This window comes from Parathielavia appendiculata (assembly GCF_033297405.1).
Source record: "Parathielavia appendiculata strain CBS 731.68 unplaced genomic scaffold N657scaffold_2, whole genome shotgun sequence".
NCBI lineage: Eukaryota > Fungi > Ascomycota > Sordariomycetes > Sordariales > Chaetomiaceae > Parathielavia > Parathielavia appendiculata.
The window spans coordinates 1,686,317-1,706,137 of record NW_026944221.1 but is presented as its reverse complement, the minus strand read 5'-3'; the positions used below and the strand labels follow the sequence as shown (position 1 = coordinate 1,706,137).

Genomic DNA, 19,821 nt, shown 5'->3' with positions numbered 1-19,821 from the left:
GCAGCTTGCGGCTCCCGCGTTTCCGTGGATGCGACGTCGTTAGAAAGAGGGTGGAGGATGTTGCTCCGTGCATCGCCAGTTCGGTAATTCATCGACGGGCAGTCTTGGCACGATCTTTTTGACCGGAGAGTTGAAAATTGCACCGCACAGCACATAAAACTTAGTCTGGAGTGTCAAGTTAGAAAAAAAAGAAAAGAAACGCAGTCGGCCATGGTTGTCCCCTCAGAGACAAGCTCGAGTTGGGATGGATCACGACCACCTGGAACTGTGGGGGCACTTGTGTTGCTCGCCCGAAATGAACAGGAAGTCAGGAACGCCCGCAGTGAGATAGATTCTCGGACACGTTTGGTATGAAACAGCTTTAACCCTAACCCGACAGCATCCGCCTTGCCAGCTCCATTCACAGCGTCCCGTCAAAAGTTCAACATCCACTTTCAAGTTTGCAGGTCGGCTCTTGATCTAATGGCCCAAACTCCGGTTGCATCTCGCAGATAACCGGTTGCTATTAGTATAGCAAGAACTTACTATAGGTTATCTGATCTATTTTTTCCCTAATCATCGTTGTTGAGCAGCTAAACTAACGCGCTGCTCTCGGCAATTACTCGAATATTCATGTTAGATTAGTAATAACGCGTTTTATCAGCGAGTGCACCACTGGTAAGGGCTGCACAGACACTTAGTCGAAGTACTAACAGCTTATTCCCCGCTTATTCCCGTTGTTAGTGCTGCACCCAAATATATATGCAGCCCTTACCAGTGGTGCACTCGCTGATATGGTGCATTCGCTGATAAAACACGTTAGCTAGTTATAAGTAGTTATGATAGTGTGAAGTATAGATCTAGGCTTTGAATTCATCAAATAAGGTTCTAAATACACTTGATTTGATTATTTGTATATCAGTAACTAACGTTATAGATATATATAAAGAGAGAGGGAAGCTGTAGGTAGGGGTAAATGCTAGGTGCGCACTCCTGTAACAAAGTTTTACAGGATTTAAACTTTTAAAGCGCTTACCTAACTGGGGCTGGCCAGCTGCATCCCAGCTTCTGAACCGAGGTCCCAAATCCAACAGTTCTCATGGAAACACGGCCTCCGCCCTCCCTGGACAAGTTTGCAGCGCCGATGCAGTGGCACCCTCCTGGCCAGGCGAACCCCACGTGTACCCGCCGTATCCCGGGCTGGAACAACCTCGAGGTCCTCCATCGGAACACCTTGCCGCCGTGAGCCCACTTCTTTTTGTACCAGAACCCCGACGATGCCCCCTCATGCGAATTTCTCGCCCCGACAGTCATCTCCTCGCCGGACAATGGGTGCTCCATCTTTCAAGTCGTCACTGATTGGTCCCACCGACTTCTACCAGCACAAAACCAATGACCTGGCATCGAGCCTGGCCTGCCGTTGGCAGGCAATCGGAATGCCCTGCATGTGGCAGCTTCAAGGCCACAACGAGGGCCCCTGATACATCAATCTCAACTTCCCTTCCCACCCCGCATCCATATCGACGACAACCAATGCTGCCGCTACGTGATGTCTTTCCATCTGCTTTCCCTAAGATGTTGGCCACCAAGAATAGTTCGCTTTTGACGGCGCCGATTCGGCATTCACTCCATGGATCATCTCCTGAGGTTGTGTACTCCCAGACTTCATCACTCTCGACTATGTGGAGTGCTGCTGATGGTGTCCAACACAGTTCGCACGGGGCTACGCACTCTGGTGGCGCGATGATCCCCAAGTGTCAGTGTCTTCCATCCCTACCGTATCCTCACACAGCTCAGGCATCATACCTCATTCCGAGCCTCACTTGCATATCCCCCTGCCTTCATCGCGGCAGACTCGCATCTGGATCTCCAGTTCGTCTTTCTGCCGGGCGGCCATCCAGGGTCCTCGGGTGTACACTGTTGCAACGGGCCAGATCCAGTCGAGGAAGCCGCCAACCCTACAACTTTTCTGAGGGGCATTGCTAGGCCATACACGGCAACACACGGGTGCACACAATTGACGCGGCCATGAACATCGCCAGCCGCACAGATCATGCTGGAAGTCCGACCTTAAACTTGGCGCTCTTATGAGCTGGTAGCGCCTAAACCCCCGGGTCTGATCTACTACATCCATGAGCCCCAACATCCTCACCGAGCTACTCATTTTCAACCTCTAACGCGCCCAAACCGACGACGACATGCACCTGCATCAGATGCTGAGAGCGATACACGGGGACTTTGAGGGGCCGAGTCTCTCGGTGCTGCTATACTCGGCCAAGGACTTGGACGTGCCATGGCATTCGTATCAATGGCTTCGGAAGATGAGGGCGGACAGGGCGGTGCATTTGGACCGGATGCTTCAAGGCCTTGGGACGGGATCATGTGGCCTGGAGACGCTGCCCGGATATAGCCTCGATGCGGGGAGCGAGCAGGATGGGGAGGTCGTTCTAGAGTGATGGCCACATGAACACTTCGTCCTATTTCCCATCACGCTGACAAGCACCATGGTATTCTCACGACTAGTAAGTAGAAAGAAGGTAAGCTCAAGTCACCTAATCTAACGATTCCTGTGCTGGAGGACGACTCATGAGTGAGCAGCTCGAGCAAGGCTCAGCTTCTTCCCCGCACCTTCATCTTCACCTCACTCAGACTTGCTTGCCTCGCTTTTTGCCCTTCAATTCGAACTAAATGGTTAATATCAAGTTCCTCCCGAGGTTGGAACAAAGGCGTTGCAGCTGCCTCAGGGGTTCGTGGACAGGGGTACCGTGTACGTCACGGTTCAATCATCTCGATGGCGTGGCATATGTGGAAGGCAGAAGGATATTCGGAGATCTGGTCCGAATGTCACGAGTTCAGGTTTCTTGGGACGACGACCATTGTCGTCCACAGCTCTATCCCTGACGGGTTCCTGCTGTTGAGAGAGGCTGCGGTGACTACAAATTCCTCTCCCATCACCCCCCCAGCCCAGCTTCAATGTCTTCTCCTTTTCCTTCCCAACTGCCCTTCAACCTCAACCATATAGACACATCCAGGACGCCCCGGCTACGGCCAGCGGTGCGTCTGCCGAGGCTGGCTCGTCTGCGGCTCACGCCATGCCGTACGCTGACTCGCGTTCCGCCGTCCCGGCGGCCACAAGCTCCTCTTCAAGCCCAGTATCGCCAATCACCTCGCTGCCCGTGGAGCTTTTCCTGGACATCGCGACGAGGCACTGCCCTCTAACGGCGAAGAACCTTAACGCCCTCGCCAGGACCTGCCGCAGCCTCTACGAGCTGCTGAACCCCCTTCTCTACCGATTCAACGTCGAGACTACGGGAGCAAGCGCCGCCATGCACGCAGCAAGACACGGCCACGTTGCGGTGCTTGAGCGCCTGGCCGCTCATGGCGCCGATTTTGCCGCCGTCAAAGACGAGGATGGATGGGAGTACGGCCCCGTCGGAGTGGCTGCGCGACACGGACAGGACGAGATCCTCTCGTGGTTTCTCCGGCAGACCGGCGTCGGCGAGTCGCCGCTCGTTCTCCACAGCGCTCTGGTCGGGGCCGTCTTTGGAGGCCACGTCCAGATCTGCCGTGTGCTTCGGCAGCACGGCATAGAGCTCCAGGTTCTTGCAAAGAAGGAGAAAGGGCTGGCTGTTGCTGATGCCCTTCAACGAGCCAGAGCTGACGTGATTTCGGCACTTGCTAAGCGTCTCATTGGAGAGGAGGCTGAGCACCTCATCAGGAATGGGGACTTCCCGGAGGACGCGGCTATGGTAAGGGAGAGGTATGTTACAAGCCTCGATTCTGGCCCGAAGAACGGTCCAGGCCGTTTTGATTGATGGCTTCAGGAGACTGGTGGTTATACGATCAGGAGGCAAGGGTATGATGGGAATCACATACCATGGATAGCACGTAATCAATGATATCCATTTGTGTTTTCTACTACTTGCCTTGCTTTTATTCTCCGGAATTTCTTCCGAGCAGGAGGCTCGGCCAAGTATGTGGTCAAGTGCGTGAAATCAGTTGCAGAAGTATGCGGTATTTCCTGTGACTGCTCGCCTGTAATTGCTTGCCACCGTTGCTGGAGCCACTACCATCTCGACCAGACCGCAAAAGTTCAGTTACAGGACGAGCGATGATGACTTTCTAATAGATTAGCAACAATTGCACATGTGCCCAGGTGCCGAAGGAGCATGACTCCAATGAGGAGCAACACGGAGTGAAGCAGTGCCTCACCAAACATGTAGTTGATATGACAAGATGGAGAATAAGTTAATTACCTTGGGAAGGTGTTTCTGTGTACTGCATGGCTGTCAATGCGTGTCCGTCTGCATCTAACCCTCTAGCCACTGCAACTAACTTTGCTGTTCGCAACAGCTATTGACGTTAGAGTACTGTGATTGCCTCACGAAGCAAGCAGCAACGTCACAAGCTGCTCAGCTTTTACTGCTTGCAGTTATGTCTCGAGCAAGGCTCTCGGTATTGACATTAGTGGACATAGACGCAGTTCAATTTGAGCTTAGCAATCTCGTGTACATTACTGATGCCCAGAGCTGACGAGATACGTTTGTGCACAGGACGTGGCGCTGCATGAAGTTATAATGACACGTCACTGAGCATTTTGTGCGCGATGCTCCGGTTTCTGTGCCTGATCACGCGCATAGACATTGAGAGGCGCACGAAACTCGTTGAGTCTGCATGGTCTCAGGCGTATGCGTGACGCCGAACAGGGTCAGATACGATGCAAACGTATGCGCATGGAGCCTTGAACGGTCGTTTCGATGACGACAGCATGAAAGACTACCGGCATGTCAGACGCGGCAGGTGAATCTCGGGCGTGCAGATCTGCTGACTGCCCCTGGTATAGAGTTGGTCTCAAACCTCCTCCTACTCCTGCTCTTGATGTTTCGCAGGCCGATTCCATCAAGGCCACCAACAAGACGATTCACGACAGCAATGGCCAAGAGACGCCCACCAACGCGTTGACAGCCACCCCGTCGCCCTCGTCCATGCGCCCCGCGCAGCCAGCCACGGGGGTTGGAAGCCTTCCCACTGAGCTGATGCTGGGCATCGCCAACACCCTTGGTTCCTCGGACCTCAACTCGCTCGCCAGATCCTGCCGCGGACTTTCCAACCTCATCACTCCGCTACTGTACCAGAAGAAAGTGCAAGAGAGGAACTCCGACGCCGTGCTGTGAGCCTGCGAGCACAACAGCATTGGCACTCTTGAACGGCTCGTCGAGGCCGGCGCCGAGGTCAACTCCATGGTGTCTGAGCCAACCCGTCGCTTTTGTCCAATCCACATCGCAGCAAAATACGGCCATGTCGAGGCGCTGGCGTGGCTCCTCGACCACGGTGCCCAGATGGACGACCTCAGCCAGGGAGTTTGCAACTGCCGGTCCTTCCCGTACCGCGCGGACCCCGACGACGACTCGGAGTGGTCGGCCCTCACATTGGCATTTGCTGCGGACACATTGAGGCCGCCATCTTCCCCATCGAGCGGGGTGCGTATCTTACCGTGTCGCAGACGAGAGAAGGTTACGGCGGACATGCCGGCCCCAACATCACGGCCTTGCACGCAGCCGCCACGTGCAACAACGTGGCCTTGATAGACTACCTCGTCGAACGGAACTTGGTTCACCCGGCGAGGGCCAACAGATGGGGCGGCCCAGCACTCTACTACGCGGCCGTCGGAGCCCATTCTGGAGGAGGGCCTTTTGAAGGCGCTGGGAGTCGGTGGATAACAAGCTGAGGTGGCGAAAGGGCTCTAAGGTTAGGTCCATGTTCAAGTCAATGGTGTGGGCCGCCTGGAAGTTGAAGGTTCGTCTCTTTGCAGAATGTACGGATAAAATATATGTTTAAGACGAAGTGCGAACTATTGAGCAGTTGATACCCATCTAAATACCAATTATGCAGAGTCAGCTAATAGGACTCTATGGGCCCTCAACTTATAAAACCTCAACCCTATTCGCGCAATTTCACACTCTGAAAATCGATTTTCTGAAGCATTCTTGTGCCGGAGTACACAAATATGGTAATACATGCTACTGTAGACCTTTGGAATTCATCTCTTTGCTCCCGAGGTGCCTTTGGACCTAGTGCTGGGTTGATTCATTGATCCTCCGGAACGACTTCCCCGGGAACCCGAGGAACCTGGAAGATTGCGAACCCGCTGATCGGTCTGCGGCTGATTGTGCTCTGGCAACAAAGCCGCCTAAACACATGTCGCCTTCGCTCCTAGCCTAGTATCACGATTCGTTTTGTAAGGAAGACTGCCATGCTTTTCGCGGAGAATGCAGGAGACTCAACTAGCGAAGACTGTATTCGAGACGAATCCCACTTGGCGTCCAAACACACTAGAAGTATGAGTTTTCATGCAGAGTTGGGTGGTAGGGGGTTAATTGAACGGACGTGAAACTGAACTCGCTCATATCCCAACGGCAACACCTTCATATTATATACAGTATAGACTTGACGATGCACCACGGATGCATTCAACGATCGACATCACCATGTAACTCCTCATCTCTTGTCAGCTTTTCCCCGCATGCGTGAGGAACGAGCAATATATGGCCAGGCACAAGGGCGCTGCAATACTACTCAATTCTGCTAATCGAAAGCTGAAGAGAAGAGAGAAAACTGGAAAGTACGAGCGCAGGAATCGCGTAGAGAAGATGGTAGGTGCACGGACCAGCAGTACCATCTCTCCTCCGCAGGCTAGTCTCAATGCGGAAGTGCACCTATAATCCCAACTCTAGTGCACCTTCCGTCACACGACGCCTCTTTGATGGCCCTTCATTTTTCCTTCTTAACGCGCCCTTCCTCTTCTCACTACACTCTGCTCTATTATATTTTCTCTAGCTTAGCTTTCATTAATAGCTCCGCGCTCCTGGAGACGCGTCCCTTTGGCTCTGCGGCGCTTGGAGAGTACTTCGTTGGCCTTCTCAAGTGTACGTATCTCGGCCTCCAAAAGGGTAACCCAATGGGAAACCGCTTACATTCCCTTCGAAATCTGGTCGACAGTGGTTAAAATCGGACTTTGAGAGCTTCCCTAGTGTCTCGCAACCTAATTTTTGATAGGGCAGGCTGCGAAGGGGTCTCGTTAGTAGTTTGAGGCATCTTGGTGACCTATAGTATTCGTAGTCCATCAAGGGACTGTCACGAATCAACTAACAACAGGCCGCATGCCAGAAGCCATATGCGGGGTGCAAGGAACGCCCGAGCCAATCACTTAAGGAAGCAAGGCAGACCAGTCAGGATGAAGCTAGAGTGCTATAACGCCAAGACAGACGAGCACATTGCAGCATGCAAGATGCTCGGAGCGATCGAAGGCATAGCACTGCGAGCACAGCGAGCACTCGATGAATCGTGTCAGTATATAGTCACTCGTTCTGGAGGACTCTGGGAGTTCTCCAGTAAGCAACTCAAGTGCAAGATTGTCAGTACCCTTGGACATTGCTTGTTGTGAACCCTTCGGCTTCACCGAACCTCACCCCGTTGTCAAGTATAACCTTGAGGAGTCCCTTTCAGAAGTTGGGGCTTGAGATCCGTCACAGGAACTCAGGAGGTACTGGTGTCCGCAATTTGACATCCAGCTTCGAAAGAACGGCCTGCGGGTTGTAGGGGATAAGTCCAGACCCTTGAAAACCCTTAAGAGCGTTTTCTTGAGTAAAAGTCTAGTAGAAGGTAGCTTTGAATGTAAGGAAGAACTCGGGCTTAGTGTTATACCTAATCCGTGCCTTGATGAAGAGCTCGTTTTTAGCACTATATATCTTCTTCAATGTCACGGCGATTGCGCCGTGCCTGCCAGGACCCACGGCTGGGGCCCAGCGTGTGGGGGCCCCTGCGGGTTGAAGATCCTGCACCTTGCTGCCGCGAGTTCTGCCGTAGCTCCTTGAGCTACGTCTTGACAATCAAGCCTGCCCGTACCTGACGGAATAGAGCCCAGACTGTAGCTTAGCCCGAATACAACTGCCATTGGACTATCAGCCTGTCCCACCCGTGACATTCAACACATTAAAACAATCAACATCAAGAGGCTGGGTAAAGTGCAAGGAATGGAAAGGAAGATAGAGTGTTATTGTCAGAGCACAGGTTTCAGGAGTGCCTGGGTTGCTCTGAGAGAGACAGTAGTTAAGCAAGTGGTTGCGCAGCAATGCAACAATCGTTGCATTAGCAGATCTTTGGGTTCAGTTAGCACAGGGGTTTACTGCACAGCCTCTAACAATTCTAATATTATTCTCCGTATAATACTCGTTAAATTCGGCGCTGATATAACTCTCATGGGCATTAAGTACTAGCATCCGATATATACCTTTCCAATGGTGTTTGGTATGCTCATTAAAATACGATAACTATCTATCATAGAGCAGTCTTATTATCTATCCATCCGTTGGCTATTGTTATGACGGCCGAGTCGTCGGGTATCTTGTGCTCAGAGTACCAGCTGGCGAGGTGAAAACGGCCCTTCACCACTAAAGGCAGTACTATATAGCCGTCGTCAGCGATACTGGAAGTTGCTATCGCCCATTCTCGATTGCCTAGCGAAGTGGCCTTTAGTTTACCGACCCGATCGGAGCGCGTAACTACCATCCTAGGCCGTATTATGCCCATTATAAAGCCGGTCTCGTCGAAGTTGTAGAAGTCGCGATCGAGAATACCGTATTGCGCTCGCATATTGGCAGCCAGTCGGAACTATAGCTCGATAATTGCAGGGTTTTCGCAGAGGCCTCTCTGATAGATATAGACGCGATTGACACGCGTCTTCAGCTCTGTATGTCGCGAACGAAGCGGTTTGGCCAAATCTTTCCGACGTATTGCGCACCGCGTTTCCGAAGTAGAAGACTGGCGAAATTACCCACGTCGACAATCCGGGGTGAAAACCCTCGCGAATCTTGGTCGAGTATATATTGAACATGGCCTCCTCTTTGATTTCGTCACATTCGAATGGCCGTGAATACTACCGGACTTCACATCTCGGCCCTTCATTCTTGCAGCAATTATCGGCTTGGGGATGTTATATATTTCTGCGGCGCGTCGGATGCTCAAGCGCGGTGTCGATCGAACCACATTAGTCGCGAGAAGAACCCTGTTTTCTGGAAAGCTGTCGGACATTGTTGTGGTAGGGCAAACGCGTCTCGAAGTTGGGTGGTCATGGTGGAGGAAAAAGTGTCACAGTCAATGATGGACCACGTTAGTTATGACATGGTAATGTATTTGAATTTTATTTGTATTTAGTTGATCAAATCAACTGCAACTGTAAAATTGGTTAGGGGGGTCAATTCAACTTCAAATACACTCTGTCAGATACAAATGGTTGACTTGAGTGATTTTTTGGTGTCAATGACAAAGGCTAGCTTCCAAACAGAGATGCGGCCACCTTTGGAGAGACGACGTCGTGCATATCGATGATCACTGCCTGTTGTGGATGCAGTTGCCCGCAGCCATGCCGTAACCCGCATTCGCTAACCGGCTCGGCCCGCGTTGGAGGGTCTTGGCGATCATCGGCTGAGCGTCCCGAATGCCGGCAGGGTGTTTGGCGACGCTTTGTTGGTGAGAAGACGAGAAAAACACGACATGGCTGCCAGTAGCCATGCGGGATAACTTGGGTTGCATGATAGGTCTCTACTGAGACTAATGAGTTTTACCATGCCATGGCATGATCTTGCACATTGAAATATGGGTCGATTAACAACAGTCGCCCTGGCATATCAATCTGCTGGTAAGTAATCAGCTCAGCATTGCTACATGAAACCAGGGATCATCAAGAGAGAGACACAAGCTCAGCCACAGAGGCAGAACCGGCCTGATCCAAATGGTGCCCGGTCCTAGCGCGGCGACGACCCAATTTTTTGCATCCATCTAACCAGTCTCGACCGCACACCCTTCTTCTTCCCGCCCATACTCGCGACACCGGCAAGTCTCTCAGCCGTCTGTTTTACAGACATCCTGGCATTCTGTTCCGTTTCTTGTTCCCTTTCCAGCGGCCTGCTCTGCACGGGCTCCGCCTTGGCTGTTGGTGATGCTAACGGAGTCGCCACAGAGGCTACGCGCCCGCTCCAGCTGGGCTCGGCGTTCCCCGTGCTCGTCAACGTGGGCGTTGGCGGGCGGGAAACAGCCGGCGACGGGTTAGCCGGCTTGATGATGGCAGTTCCATCCAATGGCTGCGCAGGCATCGAATATCGCTTTAACAACCCGCCGCAGCTGCGCGGGGATTCTCCGCTTGCAAGGTCGGCTGACCCGAGAGTGTCGTAGGTTGAGGGACGAGTTGTCCACGTGTTTCTCCTACTGCTGCGACCGCGTTGGCTGACTGGTGATGGTGATGGTGATGGTGATGGCGAGGCGGCGATCTCTGAAGTGGCTCGGGAGGAGTTGTAGCTTTGAGACCACCCTGAATGTAGGGCGACCCACAGAGCTGTAACGGAGATGAGCACCTTGGTTGCATCATCGACCCGGTGAACTGTTGGCGGTGAGGGCTCGCTGACTGATGATGATGGCATGCAAATTGCCGAGCCATCCTCGCCGTCGCTTGTAAAGCGTGAAGAGGACAGCTTTGATGGCGGGTAAGGAGCAGTGAAGGCTAATGGAGGGGATGAAACCTCGGATTGGGACCGGCCTATCCGCGTCATCGGCGGCTGCCGGGGTTGCGAGGGTGAGACAGAAGTGTAGGTGTCTTGAACATTGAGAGTGGAGGGAGTTAATGTCGCCATGACGGGATGGCGGCGTGTCAACGGATTGATGATGCTAAAAGTGTACCGCGTATGAGCATGTGCAGGTGTGTAAGCAGAAGTATCTGTGTCAAAGGAGGTCGGTGTCGCTGCATATGCGTGTCTGCGAGCCCATCGTGCAGTTGTGGTCTTGCCCTCGGCATCGGTGTGGACGAAGTCGTAGGACCCGTTGACCAAGGGCTTAGCCGCCCATACCGATCCATCGTCCAGCACAATTTCGGCCGCCTCTGAGTGCCTTAAGGGGCTGTAAACAGCCAGTAAATTCCTGGTCTCCAAAGTTTCTTCATGCTCGGTATCGATGCCCTCTGATCCGAGGTCCCCGTCGTCCCTGCTCACCAGCACTATGTCGTCGTACCCGAGGTGGCGCTTCACTCGGAATATGCTGGGAAACCGTTTCGCTAGCCGCAGAGCTACCACAGGCCCGGCGATGCGCCAGGCCGGGAACGCCTCGAGCACCGGCTGTGACCTCCCCTCCGCCGAAGCCTTCTGAAGCTGCAACAATATCCTCGGCAGAAAGACCTTCTGTACAACTTTCGTTTTTCCAATAATTCTCGGCGTCGGGTATCCAAGGTAGTAAGTGGTGCTTTTGCGCTGCGCTCGGCGAGGCCGCCTGCGGCCAGCTGATGGCGTCGACAAAGTATTATCGATCGAGGTGGTGACATCGCTGAGCTCAGAATCGGAGATGGACTCGTCGCGGGCGGGCGTGGGGGGTGGATCATCCTGGGGTTCCCGAAAGCGGTCGACAGGCAACGGGCCGCGAGGGATGTAGTCGGATGCTGGTCGCTGCCGGAGAGCAGGTGCAGGCGTGCCGTCGGCGGCGATGCGCTGTTTTGGGGGCGAGAGGGCGGACCGAAAGAAGGGTGCTCGTAGGTGGGCAGGGGACTGGAAAGTAGACGAGTGGCGAGCAGAGTACTCGTGACCGTGGATGCTTGCGCCTGAGTGTAGAAACATTGTGTGCTATGTGCTAAAACAGCGAGGCTCTTTGGCCTGTGAAAGTAAGCACTTGGAGGACCAGCCTCGCTAAGGGACTGGAGCTGCCCCGAGGCAGGCGTTGTATTCGACAGGCACTTGTGATGGCTCTGTCAGTGGATCGATCGCCTTCCTCCAATTGTCCCCAGGTTCAACTGCAGTTCCCACACACGGCGGAGAACTAGAGAGTCGCAGCGTTGGCACGAAGCTCTTAGTGGTGATAACGGCGGGAGAAGCAATTCCAAAAACACCTTAGCAACGCATGGCAGCCGCAAGAACTGCCGTTGGTCGGCCAAGGATCTTCGTGATGGGAAGAGGCGGTTGCGCTGGTCGTGAGCTCGGCTCAAATTTGGTCTCGACAATCCCGGCGTTCCTCGCCACCAATCGTTGATAGTGATTCGAAGAAAATGTTTGTGACGTATTTAATTACATAGAGGAAACGAGTGTCGGGATCAAAGAAATCGTCGTCTTGACATTGAACCAAGCGTTCATCAAAGGGGAAAGAGTGGTTGAAAGAGGAAAGATCGCGTATTCTTCTTACCTTTTCTGGTGCGGGCGCGGGGCCGGGTTTCTTCTTGAACTCCGAGGCTTGGGACCCTGCGGGGCCGGCATCTGTTTTTAGGGGTCTGGAACGCTCTCACCAGAGCAGGTGAGCGCAGTTGCCGAAACACGTCTAATTGGCTTTCTCCGCCCATCTTCACCCTAATACCTACAGTACATAATTCAGACAAATTGGAGATGCTTGCTCGCCAGCACAACAAAGAACAGCTGCCTTGGTTGGCGGCCCGCGCGCCCGGCAGCCCCGGAGTTTGATGCAATGTTGGCTATGATGAAGGTGGCTTGCCATCGATTCGAGATTGAATGACTTGTCCGTGACTCCACACCTTACAGTCGGTATCAAAGCGAATCTCAATCGCCACAAGAGCCTCGTTAACATGAGAGATATCCATCGGCTTCCTGCTTGGCCATGTTTTGCGGAGTGAAGGTTGCCAAGGCCCCGCAAGGGCGTTATACCTTAGGGCTATCAGATTGGGGGCAAGGCCGCGATGTTCGCTCCATCGTCATGGCGATCCGTTGATAGGTGTTTTACCCAGGTATTGTGGTGGTCAATTTCAATTTCGCGGACAATCAAAATCAGCAATACAGCCAGGCCGTGGCGAGCTAGCAGGTTTGAAAGTCAAGCTTGTTGCTGATAGGGGTAGCCCAGTGCCAGTGCGTCGAGAAGTTCGAGAAGCACGGCTGACCTGAACACCTGGTTCGCCTGTCGTCGGCAGGGCCCACACCCTCGTCTTTGGCCGAGTTGGGTTGCAGCCGACGGCGCCGGGACCATCAAACGCCAATTTCAAACTGCGAACAACCAACAAACCTGCCATGAAACACCTTGGTGTCGGCACAGCAACCACCATCTGCCCCTGCCTACGCTCCAAATTTAGCAGCCGACGTTTTCGGCTTTTGTGCTGCGGTATGCATTGTAATCAGAGGGAATAGCCAGACCTCTGGAGCGACCAATTCTACGGCTACCTCTCTCACCAGTTCTGGGCCACACCATGGCTCCCAAGCAGCAGCCGGATCGGCACCCCAAGCCCGCACACCTCCGACCTTACCACACACTCCTCCTCTCTTTTGCGGCATGGAAGCTCTTCCTCTTTGCCGTCACTCTGGGCAGCCTCCTCGTTGGCGAGGCGTACGACACGTCTGCAGGGCTGGTCGTGCAGGGACCCGGAAGCGGCGGTAACCACAGTGTCAGCAGGCTGATCGCCCGGCTGACCAGCTGGGATGCCATCTATTTTGTCAGCATTTCGCGCCGAGGCTGCCGGTTTGAGCAGGACTGGGCTTTTTGCGGAGGTTTGCCTGTTGTTGTACGGGGGTTCGTGAAAGGTGAGTTTCTCGCGACGTAGTTTCTGAGAAAGCTCCCCATTTGGTTGAGGTGATTCGCGACTCTGGGCTATTTCATCAGCCTATTTCCTATCTGTTCTCGTGTGTAATCACGTTGTTTTCCCGGGCTTTCTGATGCTGACCTATGCCCTGTCATCCAATGGCAACCAGGTCTGGAGTATCTCGGATTTTCCAGCCCGTCCGTCTCCGATGGGGGTGCCGTTCCTGAAGCACTGGCGGGCATCCTCATCGCCAACACGGCTCACCTGCTCTCGGCCCTCGTGCTCTACCGCCTAGGCCAAGTCATCTGGCGAGACCAGATTCTATCCTTGGTGTCTGCAATCATGCACATCATCTCCCCCGCCGGCCTGTTCCTCTCAGTCCCCTACGCCGAGACCTCCTTTGCTCTGCTTTCCTTCTCAGGCTACCTGCTTCTCGCCCTGAGCTGCCGGGCCGAACAGCGCCCCCTATACCGCGACCTCTACACGGTTTTGGCCGGCATTCTCTTTGGCTTCGCCACCGCCTTCCGGAGTAATGGCATCCTGAACGGCATCCCCTTCGCCTGGGAAGTCCTGCGGCACCTGCCGAAGCTGTCCCAACGTCCCACCGACACGCTGCGTCAGCTGTTGGCTCTTGGCGTGGGTGGAGTTTTTGTGGCGGCAGGGTCGCTTGGTCCGCAGGCGGTCGCCTATTCGCGCTTCTGCTCCGGCACATCCGGAGCGCCGCTCAGGCCCTGGTGCCAGGGATATTTCCCAAGCATTTACACCTTTGTTCAGCAGCATTACTGGTAACGCTGATCCGTGCATTCTGAGAGATGAGCCCAACACTGATGATGGGCGCAGGAACGTCGGCTTCCTCCGTTACTGGGCTCTGTCGAACCTCCCGCTCTTCCTGCTCGCCACCCCGATGTTGATGATCCTACTGAAGTCCGGGGTGGAGCAGCTGAGCGGTCGCCCTCGTCCTGTCGCCGACAAACCCGCCGAGTCGGCGAGATTGCTTTCCCTTGTCCAATCTGCCGCCGTCGCCCAAATCTTGCTGGCTGTGCTGGCCCTGACCAGCTACCATGTTCAGATCATCACCAGGATATCCACAGGGTATCCAGTGTGGTGTTGGTGGGTTGCTGCCTCCCTCATTCGCGGCGACAAGACGGGAACACGCATCCTCATGTTCATGGTCATCTACGCCTCGATTCAAGGAGCGCTGTTCACTTCCTTTCTCCCCCCGGCATGAAATCAGAAGTCTCCATTTATTATCATCTAGAAGAAGCTCTAATGTAATGCACCTTTACAGCCACCACATCCTGGCCTAGTCTGGTCCTGTTGCCGCCCGCACAATGCGCAGTCTAAGTCCAAAAGAAGAAACCAAGGAGATATCCCAAGACGAAAAACCGCACTGAACCTCCAAGTGTCCGGCGATCAAGCAGGCAGGCTCTCGTGCCTCCTGACAATCCACCCGGCCCTCACCATCCACATCCATGAGAGAGCAGGCGCCATCCACAAGCCCATCAGACCACCAAAGACGGTCTTGAAGATCGTGCCGTCCCAGCGTCCCAGATACACCCAATCGCCATTTCGCGGCGTCCCCACTGCAACCATGATGCCAATCGCCGGCCCAATCATGAGGCCATACGCCACCGCGGAAATAATGATCGCCCTCGCGAGCCCAGCCAGCACGAGAGCGCCCTGCTGGTACAAGCCCCGTCTGCCGAAGCCCAACACTCTGCTCCCGTGCTTGGCGTTGTCGTGGTCGAGGAACAGGAACCAGCGTAAGACGCATTTCGACGGCTCGCGCGCGAGCACCCCACTGGTGGGCGCGTAGGGCTGGAGCTCGCCGTGCGAGAGCGCATAGTTGACCGTGTATATCAGGACATACCAGGTGATCAGGGTCTGGAAGACTGTACTCAGCGCCGCGTCGCCCACTATGGACACGGGCAGGCTGAAAAGGAAGGGCGGGATCGAACCCTGTGGCGGTGGGCCCGGGGGCGGGCGGGGGGAGGAGTACATGGCTTTGGGTTGAGAAGTTGCAACGTCAGTGAGGGTTGGGTGGTGATGGGTGATTGTCGGTGGGGAAGAGGGACGGAGAGCAGTAACTTACCGTAGCCGATGGCAAAGTTGAGGGCCGCTGCGATAAGCATCGAGGTGACGCCTTGCACGAACAGCAGGTGGAACCACTGGCGGCCGTTCAGCTTTCTGGTGGGCGGGAGCACCCGATAATCGTAGCCCTTGTCGGCGGGCGGCGCGGTGCGCGTAGGGTTTGCGCTCGGGTGGTCGCAACCCAACTCATGGGACGACGAGCTCTGCCCATTGCTCACGCCGCTCTGCAGCGGGATGTTGCGCTCAAGCGCCGACAGGTCGTTGCACGCCGATGGGTTAGCTTCGATCCACCACATTGTCCTGTTGGTTGGTTGGTGAAAGAGAGAAATCGAGGGACGAAGACGAGGGACTGATGCACTGGTTTTGGCGTCCGGTTTATGTATCGCAGACGTCCCACGGGGTGGCACGTTGCGGTTGTATATATGTACCTTGGGGAACTCCAAAGGATGGAAGGAGGACAGAAACACAGACGGAGGACCATCTTTCGAGAGCGGAAAGTGCTGTTTAAAGGCCAGCAGGACGGATAAGACCAAAACCTTTGGGCACGACGTGATTGCCCGCGTTAGATCAATCAGCCATCGAACCGTTGCGTGAGCGTCGCGTTGTGAAATCGGTAACTGAACCTTACAGACTTGGGCATCATGCTGATGCATGCTGCTGAGGTGATTGTGCTAGTCTTCCCGCTGATTGCAGGTGGGCACAGACCTGCTCGATGCCATTTTAGTGCTACGCAGAATGACTTGAGTGGTTCAGCCATGCCACATCGTCACTTTGCGATGCTTTGCGCGTCAGCTTCTGGCTTCGAGATGCAACTCTAGACCACAACCGAAGGTTGCATGCATAATGAGTTTCCGATGCAGACGAACCACCCCACGTGCTGATAGAAGAACCACTTTTACCCGCCCAAGTACCGGACCAGGGTCAGGCAGGCAGGGGGGAGCTGCCAGTCATGTTGCCCTTCTGTTCACGTCAGCTTGGGAGCTGAAATTGATTCACTGCCCGACTGGGAACTAGTACTGCATATCTCTAGGTGCCTTGAACGACGGAAGTCGTACCTGAGGCCAAGGGAAACATGTGACGGGATGCAATGAACTAAATTCCGACCTCGGCAATTGAACACACACAGTGGGTGACATATTCGCTGCAGCCTTCCTCAACGTAACGATGTTCTGCCTGTCCATACTATTTTCAAACACGGCGATAGTATGCGGCATACTGTGTATGTGTACAATACCTACTTCCCCACACACCCACCCCAGCCCCTCACTATCTCCTCTCAGCCGACGATTCCCGCTTGAAAAAAACCCTGTCTCGATACCCATGGTAGCCACGGCTCCTGTCGCCTCCCCTACGGCCACGGTAACCACCCTCCGGTTTGCCACCGTACCCCGTGGGGCGAGGTCCATCGACCTCCGCCGCGAAGTCCCCCATCAGCCTCATCAGCTCGGCCCCGCACTCCTCTTCAATTTCTTGCCCGTCCTTGCCCACCAAGACGGGCTGATGTTCATTCAACGCATTCTTGAGGTGTCCTATCCGCCAGAAGTCGACGGCCGTCTTGCTGAGCCACTGCACCCGGAACGGGTCGCTCGTGTCCCAGTGGATGCCCTTGACGAAGGTAGGGCGCGGGATGTCCGGGGAGGGTGCCGTCGCCATGCGTGCCTGTGGGAAAAGGTAGGGTTAGATAGTCTACGGAGGAAGTAAACTCGCGGAGTCAAAAGAAGGAGAGCCAGCAAAAAACTTACGTATCCCTGAAATGCCCTGCTCTTGTTGATGGAGAAGAAGAGGATGACGTTTTTGCATTTTGTGAAGGCTTCGGTGAGAACCTCCCCGTTTTGAACCTGCGTTGTCCAGAGGCACTATAAAGCGTGCAGTGTGAGTAGCGGATCAAGCCGTTCTTTGGGGAGGGGGGGATTGTTCCCCATTTTCCTCTTGCATGAAAGTCGGGTAAGAACGAAACCAGTGCTTACGTCTTCCATGCATCTCCGCACGTTTTCCTCGTTGAAGGACTTCAAGATGAAATAGCGTGTGTCTGATGCAGCGTTAGCCATCGGCATCGAGGAGCAACAAGCAGGGAACTTCGAAGGCAGCGCAAGAAACCCGATTGGGAGCAGAGAGGCCACCGGGCATCCGCGAGGACGCGAGGGGTACTGACCGCCTTTGCGGCCCAGATCAATGTGGACTGGGTATGATACACGACGCTCTGAAGAAGCATGGTAATCGTCATGTCCTTTGTAGCTGTCGTACTTGCGAAAAGAGCGGTTTTCGCGGTCGTCGTGATCGGCTTGCACCCGTGGCCGGGGCGGCGGACTGCGGCGGAAGGTGTGATGGGGTGAAGACGGTCGCCGATGCGGCGATGAGCCACGGCGGGAATCGCGAACGTCGCGTTGGTCGTATTCCTTTTCATCCTTTGGACGACGTGGTGCCTCGAGCCGCGGCACCTTCTCCTGGCGAGTTTCAATAGCCTCTTCGTCATGCGCTCTCTTGGCAGGCTTGACGTCAGCCATGGATTTATTCTCGCCCATACTGGGGGCCATCGGTGTGATAGGGGTCGGCAGGCTGTTTGATCCCGGGCCTGCAGGTGTGTTAGGTACGGCGCTGGTAAGCCGCGCGACGGTGGATCGCTGCAAGCCCATCTCGAGCTCTTCTTCTTCCATGAGTTTGCGTTCTTCTTCCTCGATCCTTGCTCGCTCGGCAGCAAGGGCCTTGGCCCTCCTAAATCGGTCGAGCTTTCTGGTACGAGCTTCCAGGTTGTAGTAGTCAGTCATTTCGAGGAAGTCTTTCAGATCAGGTACCTGGCTGAGTAGGCGAGTGAAAGCGTCGTCGGATGAAAACTGTTCGAAATGGCTGGTGTCTTTGCCAGTGGCAGCCTGGCTCGTTGCCGTACTGTTGCTAACCGATCTCGGCAGTTCGGCCGATGGTACAAGTTTAGGGACGGCTGTACTTGACTTTACTTCGCTGTCACGAGACGAGCCGTGCAGAGACGGTTTGTTGGGTGTCTGGCTTGGCTTTTCGCTACCCAATTCTTGACGGCTTGTGGTATCATAGACCTTGACGGACTTGACGCTGGTGTCGGACACGTTCCTCGCCACAAAACTCTTGCGGTCCTGGTAATTTTCTGCGCTCAATTCGGTTCCCACAGTAAAGGCTGTAGGTTCCGTTGATTTGTCCTTCTTTGTCATAGCCTTTGTCTTCTCGCCTTCTTCGACAGACCCGTTCGCCGGGCTTCTTCGGTCCAGCGTTGCTCCAATGGGCGCAGTAACCGCCTGTTTAAGCTCCGTGTTCGTGGTTTTGTCCTGCGGCGCCGCAGCCCCTGTTGTTGGGACGGATATCTTCGATGATGGCGGTGGCGGGATTTGTTCTGAGGTAGGCATGGCCTGTCCACTGGACAACAGTTGTAGCTTATCATCGCTCCAAGCAATGTTATCGCCTGAGTCAGAAAACTCAGTCGCTGATGAGATGGATGAAATTAGGGCTGCAATATCATTGGCATCTGCCGGAAGCGAAGCCATCGAGTTGGAAGAGGTCTCGGCCGGCTTGGAGGGTGCGTCGGCAGGCGGCCGAGAGGGAGCTGCACGGGCCTGGGTCTGGCTTTGACTGCGGCGCTTGAGAAGCTTCTCCTTAAGTTCAGCGGCGCGAGCATCGAGCCCGAGCTTGGGCGGTTGGGATGTGCCGGACATAGTCAAAGCATCAGATCTTGCAGGTGGCTGGAACCGTGTTAGGTGATGCGTCCCAAGCAACGAACGGGAAAGGGGCCGATGGAATTACGCTGATTATTGATGAGAGGCCAGTGTCGGACAACAGCGGGCTGAAACTGTTCTGCTGCGCGTGATTTGATGCCGAGTTGTTGTCGGTGCTGTTGAAGTACTGTTCTTTCCCGGTCAGGTAAGTGGCTGAAGGCGAGTGCGAAACGGGCTGCCAACTGCCGCGAGGCCACATGTGTCTGAGCGATCTCTATGCGATTTCCGGTGCTTTCGTCTCATGAGTCCCGATCGCACATCGCCGTTCTGCAAGATTTCCAGATTGTACCTGAAGTAGTATATTTCGCAACAATCCCAAATTTCTCAGGTCCCGTCGGCTCCGAGAGAAATTGCAACACCTCGATGCCCGACTCCAAGTGATAGGCAAAACCACAAAGCCGACTCAGGCCAAGCATCAAATGAGATCAACAATGTTGTGTTCGCGCACTCCATCAAGGGGAGTCA

The 19,821-nt window shown here is 54.5% G+C and overlaps 7 protein-coding genes across 7 annotated transcripts; 3 read left to right on the top strand and 4 right to left on the bottom strand.

Moving 5' to 3' along the window:
• The first annotated feature begins 1,061 nt into the window (after positions 1-1,061).
• Positions 1,062-2,071, top strand: N657DRAFT_202480 (uncharacterized protein). The gene has a single exon (XM_062786196.1). It carries the CDS (start codon positions 1,372-1,374, stop codon positions 1,963-1,965), a length of 594 nt encoding a protein of 197 aa, XP_062651036.1. The 5' UTR covers positions 1,062-1,371; the 3' UTR covers positions 1,966-2,071.
• Positions 2,072-3,071: 1,000 nt separating this feature from the next.
• N657DRAFT_704115 (ankyrin) lies at positions 3,072-5,707 on the top strand (the record flags this gene model as incomplete). Its single annotated transcript, XM_062797376.1, has 5 exons — positions 3,072-3,728; positions 4,136-4,198; positions 4,869-5,107; positions 5,171-5,339; positions 5,483-5,707. 5 exons carry the CDS (start codon positions 3,072-3,074, stop codon positions 5,705-5,707), a joined length of 1,353 nt encoding a protein of 450 aa, XP_062651035.1.
• Positions 5,708-9,782: 4,075 nt separating this feature from the next.
• Positions 9,783-11,633, bottom strand: N657DRAFT_564680 (uncharacterized protein; the record flags this gene model as incomplete). The annotated part of the gene is made up of 1 exon (XM_062788300.1): positions 9,783-11,633. The coding sequence occupies one exon, from the start codon at positions 11,631-11,633 to the stop codon at positions 9,783-9,785; it is 1,851 nt and encodes a 616-aa protein (XP_062651034.1).
• A 664-nt stretch (positions 11,634-12,297) lies between these two features.
• On the bottom strand, positions 12,298-12,675 carry N657DRAFT_202462 (uncharacterized protein). The gene has a single exon (XM_062786195.1). The coding sequence runs from the start codon at positions 12,586-12,588 to the stop codon at positions 12,361-12,363; it is 228 nt and encodes a 75-aa protein (XP_062651033.1). The 5' UTR covers positions 12,589-12,675; the 3' UTR covers positions 12,298-12,360.
• A 523-nt stretch (positions 12,676-13,198) lies between these two features.
• N657DRAFT_565397 (glycosyltransferase family 76 protein) lies at positions 13,199-14,756 on the top strand (the record flags this gene model as incomplete). The annotated part of the gene is made up of 3 exons (XM_062788359.1): positions 13,199-13,529; positions 13,698-14,313; positions 14,369-14,756. The coding sequence occupies 3 exons, from the start codon at positions 13,199-13,201 to the stop codon at positions 14,754-14,756; spliced, it is 1,335 nt and encodes a 444-aa protein (XP_062651032.1).
• A 185-nt stretch (positions 14,757-14,941) lies between these two features.
• Positions 14,942-16,210, bottom strand: N657DRAFT_669152 (uncharacterized protein; the record flags this gene model as incomplete). The annotated part of the gene is made up of 2 exons (XM_062795477.1): positions 15,621-16,210; positions 14,942-15,531 (listed from the first exon to the last, which is right to left on the bottom strand). The coding sequence occupies exons 1-2, from the start codon at positions 15,913-15,915 to the stop codon at positions 14,942-14,944; spliced, it is 885 nt and encodes a 294-aa protein (XP_062651031.1). The 5' UTR covers positions 15,916-16,210.
• Positions 16,211-16,874: 664 nt separating this feature from the next.
• On the bottom strand, positions 16,875-19,504 carry N657DRAFT_641225 (YTH-domain-containing protein). Its single transcript, XM_062792104.1, has 4 exons — positions 17,772-19,504; positions 17,587-17,648; positions 17,362-17,475; positions 16,875-17,278 (listed from the first exon to the last, which is right to left on the bottom strand). Exons 1-4 carry the CDS (start codon positions 19,294-19,296, stop codon positions 16,886-16,888), a joined length of 2,094 nt encoding a protein of 697 aa, XP_062651030.1. The 5' UTR covers positions 19,297-19,504; the 3' UTR covers positions 16,875-16,885.
• Positions 19,505-19,821: the final 317 nt, after the last annotated feature.